The sequence below is a fragment of the Nyctibius grandis genome, chromosome 29 (genome assembly GCF_013368605.1).
Source record: "Nyctibius grandis isolate bNycGra1 chromosome 29, bNycGra1.pri, whole genome shotgun sequence".
NCBI classification, from domain to species: domain Eukaryota; kingdom Metazoa; phylum Chordata; class Aves; order Nyctibiiformes; family Nyctibiidae; genus Nyctibius; species Nyctibius grandis.
In genome coordinates this window covers 5,333,421-5,349,762 of record NC_090686.1, presented here as the reverse complement: position 1 = coordinate 5,349,762, position 16,342 = coordinate 5,333,421, and the positions used below count along the sequence as shown (strand labels likewise).

Below are 16,342 nucleotides of genomic sequence, written 5' to 3'. Positions count from 1 at the left end.
GAGTTTGTAGGTGTGCTAAAGACACTTAGATCTTAATGAGGTCCACGCCATCATTTACCATTTCTGTTACTAGATAAAAATGAGCGTTACTTCAGAGTTCAATAATGTCTAGCTTCAAGTATGTTTGTAATTGCTGCAATATGCAACAGATGCCAGTTTAGAAAAGCTTCTAGCCTGTGGATGGAGGGAGGCATTTGCTCTAATAATCTGCAATTTTACTACAGAATTGTCTGTACCAAGCTCTGGGAGCAACATGAACCATTAGCATTTAGGGATTCTCTTAACGGTCCAGTGATATGTTCAGTAATAAGTTACAGGTGATTATTACAGGAAGTGGCATAAAAATTAAGAAGATTTAAAATAATCTTTATGATCATGAATATAAGACCAGGCATAACAATTTACTTTTATTTAATTACGAGATATTTTTCATCTGTGTGACACATGTCGAAGTGGGCTAGTTCTGTCATTCTTCCTCTCACACAGTTTTTTTGCAGCAGTTTTCCATAACTCAGCCATGCACGGCTGTAGGGTTTGGTGTTCTGAGTTCTCGTGAAAAAGAAAAAGGTAAATTAGGGCTGCTCTAGGACAGCACTGGTCAGAAATGGAAAGAGCAGGTACCACTCCTGCCACTGCTCTGCGGGACGTTATCACCTTGCAGCTGCAGAAATGGAAGAGGTTGTCTGAGTGCTGCTCATCTACTTCACTGCAAAGTTACTTTCCTAATTGATTTATTTTTTTTTCAAAGTCGCTAAGATGTTACCTAGTTACCAGCTAATCACAGCCTGGTAATCATTTAGAGAAATCTAGATTTTTATTCATGACAAGGTAAGTGACCCTAAATAAATCAGCCTGGTGACACTTAAGCTGTCCGGCTGGCAACCAGGATGAGACTCCACACACAATTTATTTGAAGGGTTTAGACAAAAACTGCCGAATTAAACTAATTATGATTAGTCTTGACAACACTAATTCAATTTAAAATATGCTTAACTGGTTTAAAAATAAAACTTCAGATTCCCTTCGACTGCAGCCCAGTCCTGAAGCTATTTAAGCCTGCGTCGCCTATCCCGTGCCTGATTTTTCTGATCTGGCTCTAAGATTACTATTAATAGATCAGAAGTGGGGTAAAAAAAAAGATAAAAAAAGAAAAAAGTGAGATTACTTAATTCTGCAAACACCCATGTTTGTTTATTTGCTTGCTTCATTTTAGAGGAGCATTGTCAGAAGTTTAGTTTTCTGACAGGGATTAATCCTTCCCTTTTGTAACTCTGGACCATCCATCCCTCCCCGCCTCCCCCCAATTCCGGCGCGGGGTTGCTAAGCGACATGTTCTTCTCTTCTGTACTTTAGCAGAGAGGAACAGATCAAAGACACCCACAGTCCTGAATTATTTTATAAATGAATTTAAAGAGACACTCTCCCGTGCTCTATTATGTAGGGGGAGATGAAAAGTTGCTCTATATACTGAGAGTATCTGGAGAATTAAACTGACGTCTTCTGGAAAATAAAAATTCTCTCACTACTGAGAACTATGTAATATTTACCCTGTTTTTTTTTTTCTTTTTCAGAACTAGACTATGAATTTATGCTAATTAATGTTTCTAGTTTTACGGCAGTCAAGACATTGAACGCAGGCCAGGCTGCATGTTTGTACAACTTTCCAAAGGAAGGATTTCTGTCAACAAGTGACAAGCCTGCTGGTTTTTTAACTCTTTTCATCTCTTGCAAAAGAGTTGCCATTATTCAAAAATATTTCATTCTCTGAATTTTAAACGCTTTCCTGACTTACATGAAAGGCGAGAAAATCACAGGGTAGATTTCAAATGATGTATCTTTACAAGAATAAATGAAGATGAGAAAGTAATCTGTGTAAATCACGCAGAAAGCTAACGCACCAATATCTCAGACCTTTCTGAAAAGAATGAAAATCAAATGAATAATTAAAAAATCTGGGAATACCTAAGTTTAAACGTTACCTCTTACCAGCCCAGGACTTATCTGGCATCGGCTCAGATCTGCTATTCTGTACAAGCCGTGAGATTTGTAAGAGCACCCTGGCTGTCAAGGCAAGCGTTTCCTGAAACAGAAAAGGGAGGAATTATTCGCCCTCGGATCCACTCAGTTTCAAACACCATCAACGTTGTAACAGGGAAAAAACAGCACTTAGTAACAAGAATCTTTCAAGACTTTCATTTCCAAAGACACCGTCGCTGCACACCTTAAGAAAAAGGAGAGGAACACAAATAACACCCCGAAAGCGTTACCCAGGCAAGCGAGACACTTCGTTTATGTGGAAAGCAAAACTCCCGGGTCAAATGGCTGCAAAAAAGGCATCGTGAAAACTGCACGCAAAACCCTTCCCATGTGCAAACCTCGCGTTTTGTAACCAGCCACTTCATCTGCATAAAGAAATGCTTCATCTAAAGCAGATCCAGGGGCTTGTTCACACAAATAGGTGCTCACGCCGACACAAAATTGCTGGCTTCAGGTGTAAAGTGCACACGGATTATCTCGCTCTCTTTGCAGCGTGCCTGGTCGCAGAGCAGAGCCAGCTCCTCGCTCTCGTCCTGTGCCTGCAACCTCACAGAAAATTGAGGGTAGATTAGTGAAACCTAATACACTCTGGGACTGTAAAGGGATTAATCTCACAGAAATCTTCACCCCAAAAAAAAAAAAATCATCAGCGTTAGTATTTATTTACATGCATTTTATTTTCCAATGAGAAAACAAGCCTCCTTTTTTTTTTCCTGTTCCAGTAAAAGTCTCTTCAAAATTCTAATCGCTTAGATTTGGCATTTAAAATCCACTGCACTACAGCTAACCTATATTCTCTTAAAAGTATGTATTTTAGAAAAGGGCTTTGCCAGCTTTTCCATTTCATTACTAGATATCTATTACAGAGGCAAGGTGTGTACTTTACTCTCACTGATACACTGTTTTATGTATAAACATCTTGACCACCACTATGTTGTCAGCGGTTAGCAGATTCGGTGTGTTTTGGCTGCATTTCTGAAGGGGAAAACGGTGACTTGCACTCTAAATATTTTTTCTGGAGAATGGATTCCTCCACAAGACTATGGGCATCTTGTACAAAATACAAGCAAACATTTGGAAAGGAATTTAACGCTTCTGGCGGGTACCGACTTGCCAGCCTTGGAAACCGAAATCCCCGTGACCCGCAGCACGAGCACAGCTCGGCACTGTGAGCTCCGCAGACCAGCCGCGTTCCCCACCGCTCCTCCAACGATGAGGGGAGAAATAACGCCCGCTAACGAACTGGCACGTGGCTTGTTAATGTTTGCATTTCTGGCGAGCTTTTTTCAACATCCTGACCATGCTGTGTTCAGAGATTCACTTGGATCGAGCTAGTCTTTAAGGTAAAGTGTTCCAAAGCAGGGATGTCCTAAGAATATCAGTTAATATTTATTACTAGTATGTTATAAAATATATGTAAATATACATATATATGTATATGTATACATATATATACACATTATATATGTATACATATACACACACACACATATATATATACGTATATATATATAAAGGTGTCCCTGCCCATGGCAGGGAGGTTGGAATTAGATGATCTTTAAGGTCCCTTCCAACCCAAACCATTCCACGATTCTATGATTTTATTAATAATGTAGCATTTTGGTTAATGAATGTAAGTCATTTGGAATCGCTGTTCCTCTTCCCTTATTTCCAGGATGCTGTAAAAACATTTGCTGCAGCCAGGCAGCGGGATTACAGATGTGAGCAGCCAGGGCAGAGGTTTGAGCCTAGGAGCAAGAGATGATGCTTTTGATACGTGGGAGGGCGTTGAAGGCCACTGAGAACATTAACAATGTTATTTTGTGTTCCCGCAGTGCTTTGCCTGCTTAAAGCACCACACAGGCTATTCGTAATTAGTGATCTGGGTGCTTCTGAAATGATCAGCTGTATCATTTAAATTATCATTAAAATACAATTAGCAGCCCTTGGAACTGAGGGCTGTAATTCAGACCAGCCTAACTGGTGGCTCGTGGGCCAGACCTGGACAACGGCAGGATTGTGTCTGCCTTCCCTCCTCTAACTGCACCAGCTCAAGGGGGACCTCGTCCCAGGAGTGGCGGCTGCGCCCACAGGACAGACATGGAGAGCCATTATGCGACTGGGAAGGCAAGGGCACAAAGTACCCCTTGTGTCCAGCCCACTGCGCTGAAAAGCCTGGACTCTGCAGAGCTCATTTCAGCCCGCGTGCTGATTCAAGCAGGCACAGCCCCACCGCTTTTATACTTTGCAATTCAAATCGATGTAATTTTTCTTCTTTTTTTTTTTTCTCACTTGGCTTTTGGAACGCAGCTTTGTGTGGCAAGAGTCGTAGAGATGAAATAAGGGCAGGACGTAGTAAGATAAATAACCATCCACATCTAGGGATGACGCGCTGGTAGAGCGTGCTGGCATGTGTTTGGGTACGATGAAGAATTTAGTTACTGCAGCAGACTGAAAGCGAAGGTCTGGCTTGGACGGCGTTCCCCAAACCTGGCAGCCATACCCCTCACTGAGGTGGCTAAATCTGTCACTGACATGCTTTAGATACTTGTGTTAATTGCACAGATGCCAACAAAACTGACATGTTTTTAAAGTGTTAGAAGTGTAAATAGCTGCTCTTCTGAAATGGCCACGGTATGTATTTTTAGCTCCTACGTACTCCTCCGATAATACCACTTGCATATGCATCCTATCTGTTGTAGTATCTAGCTATAGTAATGCATTAGTATCTGTTTGCAATACTATCGATGCTCCTGCATAAAGCGCTGCAGAATATACTTTAAATACTGGCTGTTTGTACATCTCACACAACTATTCATTAATACCGAGGGAACAGCATGCTACTGTTCCAGGTTTTCGAAGAACCATTGCTATTGCTCTCCACCAGCTCCTGTTGCCTGCTTCATAATGCCTTTATTATTTAGGCTTTTACTCTCCAAAATTCAAATTTAGAACTGAAAATTTTCATGCTTTTGTTTTTTTTTTTTTAAAAAAAAGAATTAAAGCCGGCAAATGGACCTGATGTAATCTGTATACTGTGTGCCACGGCTAAGCATCCACTGCTGTGAAAGCCCTGCTTGTTCTCTGAAAGGAGGAATTCTTTCAGACGGCGTCACTTGCCCCCTCCTCTGCGAGGCCGCTTTTCCCATACACTCGGAGGACTCACTGCCAGTCATTTTCTTGCCCTAAAAAGTTTGCTGGAGCAATATTGTCATTTACCTGGTGTTCGTACAGGGTCAAGCTCCAACAGGTTGGCCTCTAAGCACCACCAAAAATTTCACGTTTGGGTGTAGCGGTGGCTCTACCGAAGTACGATGGCTTTTTAATCATCTTTTCTTTGGACTGGTCCTTGGACTACATCTTGCTTCATCTTAACGTGGGCTTCGCAGCAGGCTTTCGGAGTTCTTTTCCTCTGCCATTCACGTAGCAAGCAGTGTGCTTTCGGATATGTCCTGCCTACAAAGGATTGCAGCGTTGGCCTGGTGTGTTTTACTACTATTTGAATGGCCTAAAGAAATTATTTGGAAAGCAGCAGATGCCTTTGGAAAAGAGGAAAAATTAGACTTGAAGAGGATATTAACAGGTCAACTGGCCCAAGAAAATAGAAAAAAGCGCAACTCAAAAGTGGTTGCCAACAAGCAAGCTTGTAATACCCGCCCAGGAAGATAACCCAGCTCCTCGTGATCCCATTTTCGTGGTGTTACGCCTTCGTTCCCTCCCTCTGCATTCACCATTCTCTACAAGAAATACAAACTGTTGCCCAGTTCATTCAGATGCAATACACCTCCTAAATCTCCTTTTTTCTAACACACAAAATAGGTGTTATCTCAGGAGGAGCAAGAGACCAGGTACCAGAAAACGCGACGCGGGGTTTGTCATAGCTACAACTTAGAGTAGGTGCTCCGGGGGAGCCATTTGCTAGGGTTTTGCATGGCAATTGTTAATAACACTAAAATAATAGTCTGTCTGCTGGATAACGGACAAACACACCACAACACAGGCCAACAACCTTAACGGCAGGAAGTATCACAAGGAGCTTACAGTAAAATTCAGATGCCAAGTGAAATTCCCAAATAATATGAAGACACTGAAAAAAAAAAGTCTTTGTTCCACCACTGGTGGCTTTGCTGGGCTTCTGCCCCAGTGCCAGCCGTTTGGATCAGCCCCCTCTTCGTGGGAAGCTGTCAGGGACGGCGTACAGAAAACACTCTGGATATGCAAGAACTCAGGAGGAGTTAGCAATTTTGGGAAAGTCTGACGGTTCTTAAATAACTTATGGCAATTAACAAAGGGCCAGAAATGTGAGAAAATCTCTGAAGAATTAATCAACAGCAGTTTGTCTTGATAGTAAAGGCGGAGGCATGAAATAAAACAGATTAACACAAAATGGCTCTTGACTAAGAGTGAAAAATGTAATGAGGAAGAACACACTTTGGATAAATCTATATTCTGTTAAGGTAAATAAAAAAGCAAATACCAGTAGGAGGGGAAAAAAAAGACTTCTTCCTGTACGGTCACCACTAGCACATATTTGCATGAGGCAAGCACAAGGAGAGCAGACTTCCTGAGTGCCAGAATAGCACCACTATCTTACACGGGCAAAGAAGAAGTAGGATTTACCGTCAACTCTCACAAAACATTAGGCCAACTGGTAGGGGAGAACAAAAAAAACAAAAAAAAACAGTGGACTGCAGTTTCTTGTGCATCTCTTACAGTCTTCGCTAACAGTCCTCAGAGTCAAACCAGGTATCACTGCAACTAGTTTCTCACAATTTGAAGTTACAGTGGGAGCTGAATTTTAAATTAAGTTGAAATGATACAGAGTGGAGGAATGCTTGATGGGGGAGAGCAGATCAGCCGAAACTAAAAATTTCAGCAAAGTCTTCTCTGCAAAGAGAAAGTTTTACAAAAGAAACAGTGAGAACTGGCATTACCCAATTGTTGCTGGAAGAATAATATTCCTTCTTGTAGACTAAGAAAAAAATTAACCGTTAGCAATACATCTATTTAAGCTGACCAATCACCTCTGGGTTTCTGCAATCTTATGTCTTGCAGAAAGCTGAAAAAGGAAGAAGTTCCCAAAATAGACTGAAACTCCTCTAAGAGCTGATGCTGGTGGAGAGACTGATAAGCATTTAAATGATTCAGGTGCCTCCCATATGTGCACTTTTCTGTCCTAAGAAAGAGGAAAATGTTCCACCACAAGTATCATATATGAATAAAGTTACTGTATGCTAAAGAGAGATGGCGTTTGTAGATATTTTGGAAGGCTATAGAGAAGTACCTGAAGATGGTAATTCTTTAGTTGTATAAATTTTGAGTGTTTCTATATGGTTTAATTGCACCAACCTAAGATACAGGAAAGGGATGTCTCACCTGGTAGCAAGTACTATAAAACTAAATTAGAGCAAGACTACAATGAGTTACAAATTTTGTCCCCCAAAATATTTTTTAAACCAAAGTACTTTTTCTTTGATTTCTACTATTTTTGCAACTATTTTAGACTATAACTCAAAAAAAAAGAACAAAAGGAAATCCCTTGAGCTAACATACATCCTGAGGATGAAGGTAAGTCAACCTCTGCAGAAGTGTCCCAGTACAATTTTGCTGGTTTAATGTAAATCACATGAAGATTCTGCAAGCTTCTATAAGCAAAATTTTTAATAAGTAGCTATGCAAGCAATATACCATGAGAGAAACAAGGATCAGTTTTACTGCTGCGTGTTATTTACCCCAGTAATAACAGTAATTTACTACAGTCAAATGCTCCAGATGACAGGAAAGGGAAACAGGGCAGCTAATAGTCGTAGCTAACAGCAGAATGTTAACGTTTATTGGATGTTTATTTGCAAGTGTCTGCATTTAAACTTAGTACTGAAATAGTAACAGAAGAGACATATTGCACTTTGAGCACTGAAGTAACAACGTAGAAAAGCATCTTGCCCTCAGGACGAGCCTGTGGCCGCTTGCAGACCCGGCAGTGAGGAGGGCTGTGAGTTTTTCTCCTGCCACAGCAAGAACTGGGAAGTTCTGGGGTAGCAGCTCCATGGTGAGACACACCAGGGTGAGAAAGGAGGAGAAATATTAAGGGAACTCATGTAAAACAAGTGTTTCCCATGGATAACATAGGTATCAGTTATTCCCAGGCAAATGTACCTACCAAGGTTACTGTGGATAGCCTATTCCACAGCCTACGTCCATAGTCATCTCGCAGCGGGACCGAGTTTCGTTAACAGGAATCCAGACTAAAATGATAACATTCATCTCTATGTTCTTGCCCTGACATGGTTATTCATTAGGAGTTCTTCCTAATGACTGTTCAGTTGCTTTCTTCTAGGGAGCCACTCCTAATTCTCTTCTATTCAAGTTGGATAATGAGTCACTGACTTTAATATTAATCTGTATTAACCCTTCCCTTACACAACCAGCATCTGGTACCAGTGAAATGTGTTGTGTCTGTGCTGAGAAAGCTCTGCAATGCCTTTTCCTCCATTGCACCATTTTCCTACACGCAGATAACCCGATGACTCCTGCAGGCCTTCTGCTGCTGGTTGATGAAAAAATACCTTGTTTGTCTTCACGCCTTTGCTTAATTCCTCTTTAAGTCTGTCTTAGTCTACCTGTTTTGCAGTGTAATTTTGCTTTCCATAAATTACACTTCTTTTCCATTGCCTTGTCTGGCCGAAGTTTTAGTTGCAGCAAAATTTGTGTCAAATAACTTCTTGAAGCACCTGGTTTCCCCTTCTGTTTTTCCGCTCCCTTCTCTTTTTTTGGGGGGAGGGAGGGTCATGTTTGTGGATGGGCACATGAGCCGGGCAGCATTCAGTTCTGCTGTGTCTACCTAACTCCATGGGATGTGTCAGGACATTAACAGCCAGGCTCCTGGTGGCAGATGCTTTTAACTGGTTTTCCTTCTTAAACAACAAACAAAAAAAACAAAGTGAACAAAAACCAAAGTGAGATATTTTATTTAGAGGTGATTTGTCACTCCTAAGACTATTGAACCTAAATATCCTGTGAGACAATTAAGGACTCAAGTATCGAATTCTTCTTGAATCAGCTATTGCTCTCTTCTTAAGACTAATTAGAGAATGGCCTGTCCTGTTTCTGATCAAACTCTGTACTCCATTTGGTTAGAGCACCTAATATGCGTAGGCATGTCCGATCACCTGCTTTTTATGCACTTCATGTATGGTGGTACTTGTTCTTTTGACCAAGTTTTGGTGTGTTTTGAGATACTGGAATTCTAAAGTTCCTTCTCCTTGCTCCTCTTCCCTTGTATTAGCACTGTTGGTCTACTACCACATTTTGTGTGTCTTTCAAAGTGTTCTATAGTGTTTTATTATTTTGATGTTATCATAACATGTGCCTCCTCTTAAAGGAAAATCTAGGCAGTCTAAGGGAAACATAGTTTGGAAAGAGATCCACCTATTTACTCAGGAAACTACACTCTCAGATTATTAGAAAAACAGATTTCTAGGAAGAAATATATACCTCTCATTGACTATTTCCATAGCTTTTTCAGTATTCTTTATTTCACCATCCTTCTGCTGTACCAGACAGTCTTGGGACACAAACATCCACCGAGCAGCCTCGCGTTAGCACCGCGCTGCCTGCAAGTGCACCAGCCCACTCCCTGAGAAACAGCTATTCCCCGGTGGGAATATTTACTGTAGGTGCCAATCCAGCCTGACTGAAATCTCATTAACAATACATCTTTTCCTCATTAATAAAATATTAACGTGAATATACAGCATGTGCAGCTTGACATTTTCTTGACGACCGCACAGCAGAGAACGCGATGTCATTTCAGTGACAAGCCGCACAGAACTTCTGAAGCTTGGGCACAGTCCTAATCTTGGCCTTTTAGGAAGTAATTTCATCTGGCTGAAACTGAAGGAAGGCAATTCCTCACTGCCTGTGCAGGAAAGAAGCAGGTTTTTTTTCCTCCAATAGTTTATATTTATGCTCATTTACCAGTCACGGCCAGAGCTCAGCTAACCCACGGACGGCAGGCCTCGGGGTGCAAGCAGCCACTCTCAATCTATTCAGGGTGGAAGGGCCATCGAAATCACCGGGAAGTTTTACCGGCAGCAGTAAATAGGCAGTTGCGGGCGAGGCGAGGATGGCCTGTAATTATTATTTGTGAGTAGCGGCCATGACGGCCGCTTCTGGCAGGAGGGGAGGGGACGGGGAGCGCGCAGAGCCGCTCCGGCACCCCGAGGGCGGCGTGGCCGGGGGCCGGTGCTCCGCAGCACCCCGGGCCGGGCCGAACGGCCCCGGGGCCACGTCTGCTGTGACCGGCACCACGGCCGCTGCTCGCCGGGGCCCCGCCACGGCCGGAGACGCCCGAGCCGCGGGGCAACAGGTGCTCCGGGGAGCCGCTTCCCCGGCTGGGACTCGCCATGGCGGCGGCCGCGCTGCCCCGCCCCGGCGGCGGCGGAGCTGAGGGGAACGTGTGGCCCGGCCCGCCACGGCGGCCCCCGGCACCGCGGAGAGGCGGTGAGATGGCGGCGCCGGGCTCGCCCGGCCCGGCCCGAGGGGGCTCCCACCGCCCCCCGCTCGCCTCCCTCCGCCACTCCCCCGCCGCCCCCCGAGCCCCCTCCCCTTCCCCGCCACCCGCTTCCGCCCGCGCTCCCGCGCATGCTTGGGTTATGCAACCGCGGCGGCGGGCGGGCTGCGCGGGCCCCGCCGCCCCAGTGCCGCAGGGCAGGGCAGGGCAGCGCGGGGGGCCGTGAGGGCGGCGGGCACCGGCCCGGCGGCGCGGCGCTCGGGGCTCGCTCCCCCTCCCTCCTCCGGCGCCCGTGTGCGCGCCCCGCGCTCGCTGTGAGTGGCAGCGGCGGCCGCCGCCAAGTCCCGCCTGTTCCGCTCTCCCTGCCGCAGGCGGCGGCGGCGGCGGGTTGGCTTCCTGCGCGCTGTGCCGCTCCCCCTCCCCCCGGCAGTCGGAGCCGCAGCGGCAGCAGCCCGGATCCCCGAGCCATGGCTCTGTGAGAGCAGCACATGGCGGCCGCAGCAGCCATGAGCCCCCCACTAATCCATACAACTCCCCCCTGAACGGCCACCGACGGCAGCCAGCGCTCCCACCCGGCTCCACCGCTCCCACCGCCCACCCGCAACTCCAGCCGCCGCCGCGCCGCCCGGCCCGAGCCCAGACCCCGCCGCCGCCGCCGCCGCTGCCGCCGGGCCCCCGCTCGCCCGCCGCCGCCGCCGCCGCCCGGTCCTCACCATGGGAGTGCAGGGTTTCCAGGACTACATCGAGAAGCACTGCCCCAGCGCCGTGGTGCCCGTCGAGCTGCAGAAGCTGGCGCGGGGCAGCCTCGTGGGTGGGGGCCGCCAGCGGCCCCCCCAGACCCCGCTGCGCCTCCTCATCGACGCCGACAACTGCCTGCACCGGCTCTACGGCGGCTTCTACACGGACTGGGTGAGCGGCGGGCAGTGGAACCACATGCTGGGCTACCTGGCGGCCCTGGCCAAGGCCTGCTTCAACGGCAACATCGAGCTCTTCGTCTTCTTCAACGGCGCCCTGGAGAAGGCCCGGCTCCACGAGTGGGTGAAGCGCCAGGGCAACGAGCGCCAGACGGCGCAGCAGATCGTCAGCCACGTCCAGAACAAGGGCACCCCGCCGCCCAAGGTCTGGTTCTTGCCGCCCGTCTGCATGGCGCACTGCATCCGCCTGGCCCTCATCCGCTTCCACATCAAGGTGAGGAGCGGACGCCTCTCTCCCGCCCGACCCCCAACACCCCCCCCCCCCCGCCCCGGGGAACACCAGCGCCCCCTCCCCGCTGCTCTCTTGCGCCCCCGCCGCTCCCCTCTCACGCCGCCGCCGCTCTAAGATGGCAGCGGGGGCTGCCCTGGGCCTTGCCAGTGCCCAGCCCGCCGGAGGAGGCGGGGGGAGGCACCCTGCCTCTCCCCTCAGCGCCTCAAAATGTCGTCGGGGCGGCCCAAGTTTCGGCGGCCTCAATCCCCGGGGGATTTTACTATTTATATGGCGCTGCCGGTCGGCCTGCGCGGGGCGGCCGGCAGCGCCCAAGGCCTCCCCGGCTTCCCCCGTCCGTGAAGCCGGGCCCAGCAGCAGGGAGGTTTTTTGCCTCCATGTTCTTTCGGGGCCGCCGCTTCGTTGACTCAAAATGTCCCTTCTTGCCCAGGGCCGCCCCCCCACCTCCGCCCTGGAGGGGGGTGAGGCTGGGACTTTGGTACCGCAGGTGAGAGGGGCTGGCTGAAAGCATCGTAATCTAATTAATTATTAAGACGAAGAGGGGGAAAGAAAAAAAAAAAAATCAGTTTAGTTATCACGCACGGTGGATCTGCAACAAGTTCCCTGCTGAGGCCGAGGTGTTTAAACTTGCGCTGGATGTGGACTCGCTCGCTCCAAAATAACAGAGGTTTGAGTTCTGTGTTGGTGAAGGTGAGGGTTTTGTTGGGCATTGCCCAAATGTATTAATGGGCTTTTGATGAAGCGTATAACAATTAATTCCTTACTCCGTAACAGCAAACCCAGTTTGTGGGGTCAGGAGCACCGATGTGTCAGTTCTTCATTTAAACTTCTTATTTTGAGGGAGAGCCTCTCTTTTCTGCAAACATAAACAACCCTTCAGGCGGGAGCTGGGGTCCACGGTGATCCTGCACTGAAGGCCACGATTTCAAAGGTTGCCGAATATTAACGCGTCGCATCTCTCCGTACAGCGTTCGTGATTTACGATGGTCTCTGCTAAGCCGAGCGATTGTGTATATTGAAACACAAGGCGCTAGGAAAAACAAGCCCCGGGATGAAGCTGCAATTTTAAGAGTTGCTCGCTGGCTTTCCCTCTAGGGAGGGAAGAGCAGCGGGAGTGAAGCACGTACTTGTTAGGCTTTATTAGCCTAAATTACTTTTGTGTGTAGAAAAATATTATGCAACCTTTAGAGTTGCACACTTGATCACTAGCAGCAGCTTAACGTTATCTGGCTTTTGTACTGCCCTTTCGGCGGATTAGACAAATTCTGGCCGGGTTGCAGCCCTGGAGTAAAGATGACTCTCTCAAAGGAGCTCAGAAGGTGACTTTGGGTGAAGTTTCTTCCAGTTTCATCAACGAGGCGAGAGTTGGCTGTTGCTTCCTCTTAGCGCCCTGCTCGCTCGGCCAGCCCCAGCGCTGGAGGAGAGTGTTCCCTTCAGCTCCCTGCTCGCCGGGCTGGTGTGAAGCCACACAGGTCGGGGGTGGAAGTCCCACCCCTGTGGTGGTCCCGGTCACGCTCGGCCACGGCGGACCAATCCCAGGACCACCGCGCTGGGCAAAGCGTGTGTGGAACAAACTGGAAGCGGAGATGAAGCTCCACTGAGCGCAGTGTCTTGGGCTTGGTTAAAGCGAAGAGGTTACGGCCATGTCGGCTGTAGTAGTACTGTGTTTTCTGGTCAGCGCAGAAGCAAAATCGTGTACGTGTTTTGGATGTGAATGATGGTGGGAATTTGAATGAGAGGAAAAACATCCTCTCATTTCAACTTTTTTTGGTAGCTAGGAAATACTTTTATTCTTGAAGCAAAAAGTTTTAGGGACCATGCAGTGAAGGTATTTACCTGGATCTGTTTGCGAGTGCTTTGTAAATCTTCCTTAATTTGCTCTTGAGACTTAGGCATCGTTAGTAAAAGCAATGCATGGGGTAAAAGAAGACATTTTTTTGCTTTTAATGTGTTAAACTGGATACTTTAATGCGATATTAAACTGCATGGTACACAACAGGAAGCCAGCTGTTTTGCTATTGATAGGAATTTGGTGTTTGTAAGTCTTGTGGCATGTTGAACTAGCTGTCAGTCTTTTAAATGCCTTCTGTTACATCCGAATAAAGTTGCCGCGTTTGACAACGGTGTCACCTGTAGCACTTTGTTTACTTTCAAGCTTAGCTGCAGCATTAGCTCCTTTACGGTTTCTCAGTAATAGGCCTTAATCTCTGGAAACAGTTTTAGGAGTGAGAGGACATGTCATACTGAGTCCCTGTTCTCACATTTAAAAAAACCAAACACAAACCCCCCGCTTTTGATGGGGAAGATTTGGGGGATGGATATTTGTCTGCTTTAGGTTAGCACCGGGGGTTGGCAAGTGCTGGTGTCCAAATCCCTGCGTGTGTGGTGGGGAGAGTTTGGTGCTGGTAGGAACGTTGGTATCACTGAGCCAGCGCTGCGCGTGTCCCAGCTGCACTGGTCCCCTGAACTGGTCAGTTGTCTTGGGGATGGGAAGGGTATCAGCAATTCCTGTTTGATGCTTCATTTGTGCAGCTGTTGAGCAGCTGCGGATAGCTCTGGGTTTGATTGATCCTTTTTCAGGTTAGGAAGTACTGTTTCACGGTAATGGTGGCAACATGCATAATACTCATCAAAGAGAGTGTTAAACTTAAATCACATTCCTTCTCTGGTTTTCTTCTTCTCTTACACAACTTATTATCTCTCTAAATCAGCTTTATTACATATATCTTTCTTTCCTTAAACTTTACTCCAGTTTTATTCACCTTCTCCCTCATGCTCACTTTTTAGCAACCCTCCTGGTGGGCAAAGCCCAAATGCATCTTGAAGGTGGGATTTTTTTATTTGCATGTATGGGTGATTTTTTTTATTTAAACATGTATAAGACAGTTGCCAAACTGTAGTGTTTTCTCACTTCGTTTTGGGAAGTTGGGTTTGAGAATACTGAGTGACTTTAAATATGAAACTGATTTTCATATTTTCAGGAAACATTTGAGTATTGAGTAGCAGGCTTCTGTGCAGAGCTAGGGACTGGCTTGGAATTTAATCTATTTTGGTAATTAGAGGGGAGAAAAAGAGTAATGTCTTCCATCCAGAACAATTATAAATCACTTGCAGATGGTTTCAGCAGGATGTAAAAATAACAGGTTCCTCCAAGTTATAACAAATATCCTATGGGTTCATAGATTGTGACCTGGTATTTTTCTGTTTGGGGAGAGGGGAATAATTCTTAAAAGAAACTTTTATGCAAAGCAGATTTGCTAAAATTTAAATATTTAAGCAGTGGAGATCTCAACATCTTTAATACTTTGGAGAGACTCTGTGTTGTTCTCAGTATCTAAACATTCACGTGCCTGTTTACTCGGACAGGATTCCCTCTTTCTGATCCAGCATCACTGATGTTTCCACAAGATTGAGACTTAATGATCCAACCCCCTGGCTGTGATTTCCCTCGCGTCCCTCCTCCCTGGGTTGATTTTGCAGTGTGAACGTTGCCTGGGTCTAGTTGCATCTTCTCTCTCCTTTCGTGAGAGCTGTGAGCTATTTCTCTGACTCTCATCTTGGTAGAGGTTTATGTTGCGGGTTAACTGTACCTGGGTAAATACAGCTCTTTTCCCTGTGACGATTCAATTATTTGAACATGGATTCTAGTATTACCTAAAAATACTGCATTTCATCTTTGTAGCTTGCTGTGTCAGTTGGCTCTATAAAATGGGGAGGGAGGGAGGGAACTGCAGGCTGTGGAGATGGAGGAAATAGTTGATATTTGATGAGAGCAGGCCGCACACCAAGTTTCCTCCTGGGTTGTCTGCACACCCATGTCACCCCTAGTGCTGCAGAAAAAGTTCTTACTTTGTTTTTTATAGATGATCTGTGGTTGTCTGCATGCAAAGATGTTGATTTTAGATACATATACATAATTTAAATCTATCTACCCTTAATTAAAAAGAACATCGGGGGGATTTTCCTGATTTAAAACATATAAAGACTTCGGGGGGTGGGGTGGTGGTGGTGAAGCCTGAATTGCTCTCCTAAATTGCTCTTCCTGAGTTAGTAACTGTATAAATCTGATACCTTTCAATTCTTCTGAAGATGTTTACAGTCTCTTCAATTCTGTGTACAGCAGGCACATGTTATGCTAGGTGACAGTATAATTATTTGAGAAATGAATACGCTCGTTTTTCTCACAAACAAAACCAGATTTCAAAAACGCTCTGAAAATAGTCCATCAGGAGTGTTTCTGAGGAAGTAACATTTTCTGAAGACGGTAAGGGGGTAGCATTAGGAGTAGAGAGAGCTTAGTGAGCTGGTTATTGATCGTGGGAACAGCTCAGAGAGTGAGGAGCTGGCTGTTCAGCTGCTCAGGATTCTGCTTGAAAGGGAACATCTTGTGAAGCTACATGTGAAAAGCAAAATTTGACGTACCGCACCAGAAGACCGTAATTCAATGTCAGGTTCAGAAAGTACAAGGCATGAGTAGAAAAGGAAGGGTCACTGTAAACTTGCTGATGGACAAAAACTCTTTGCTAAGAGGCAGATGACTGCAGGAGCGTTGGAGCAGGCGGCGAGGCCCTCGCTCGTGTTCTGCGGGGC

At 46.4% G+C, this 16,342-nt stretch overlaps 1 protein-coding gene and 1 long non-coding RNA gene across 4 annotated transcripts in view; one reads left to right on the top strand and one right to left on the bottom strand.

Moving 5' to 3' along the window:
* Positions 1 to 1,901: 1,901 nt before the first annotated feature.
* On the bottom strand, positions 1,902 to 11,481 carry LOC137674567 (uncharacterized). The gene is made up of 3 exons (XR_011049834.1): positions 11,263 to 11,481; positions 5,257 to 5,493; positions 1,902 to 2,080 (listed from the first exon to the last, which is right to left on the bottom strand). It is a non-coding gene; the product is annotated as an uncharacterized lncRNA (long non-coding RNA).
* Positions 11,210 to 16,342, top strand: part of FAM120A (family with sequence similarity 120 member A) — a 57,803-nt gene continuing 52,670 nt past the window's right edge. For all 3 annotated transcript variants that reach the window (XM_068420023.1, XM_068420025.1, XM_068420022.1), the window contains exon 1: positions 11,210 to 11,737. In XM_068420023.1, coding sequence (XP_068276124.1) covers positions 11,264 to 11,737 — 474 coding nt within the window. In that variant the 5' untranslated portion in view covers positions 11,210 to 11,263. The remainder of the gene's footprint in view (positions 11,738 to 16,342) is intronic.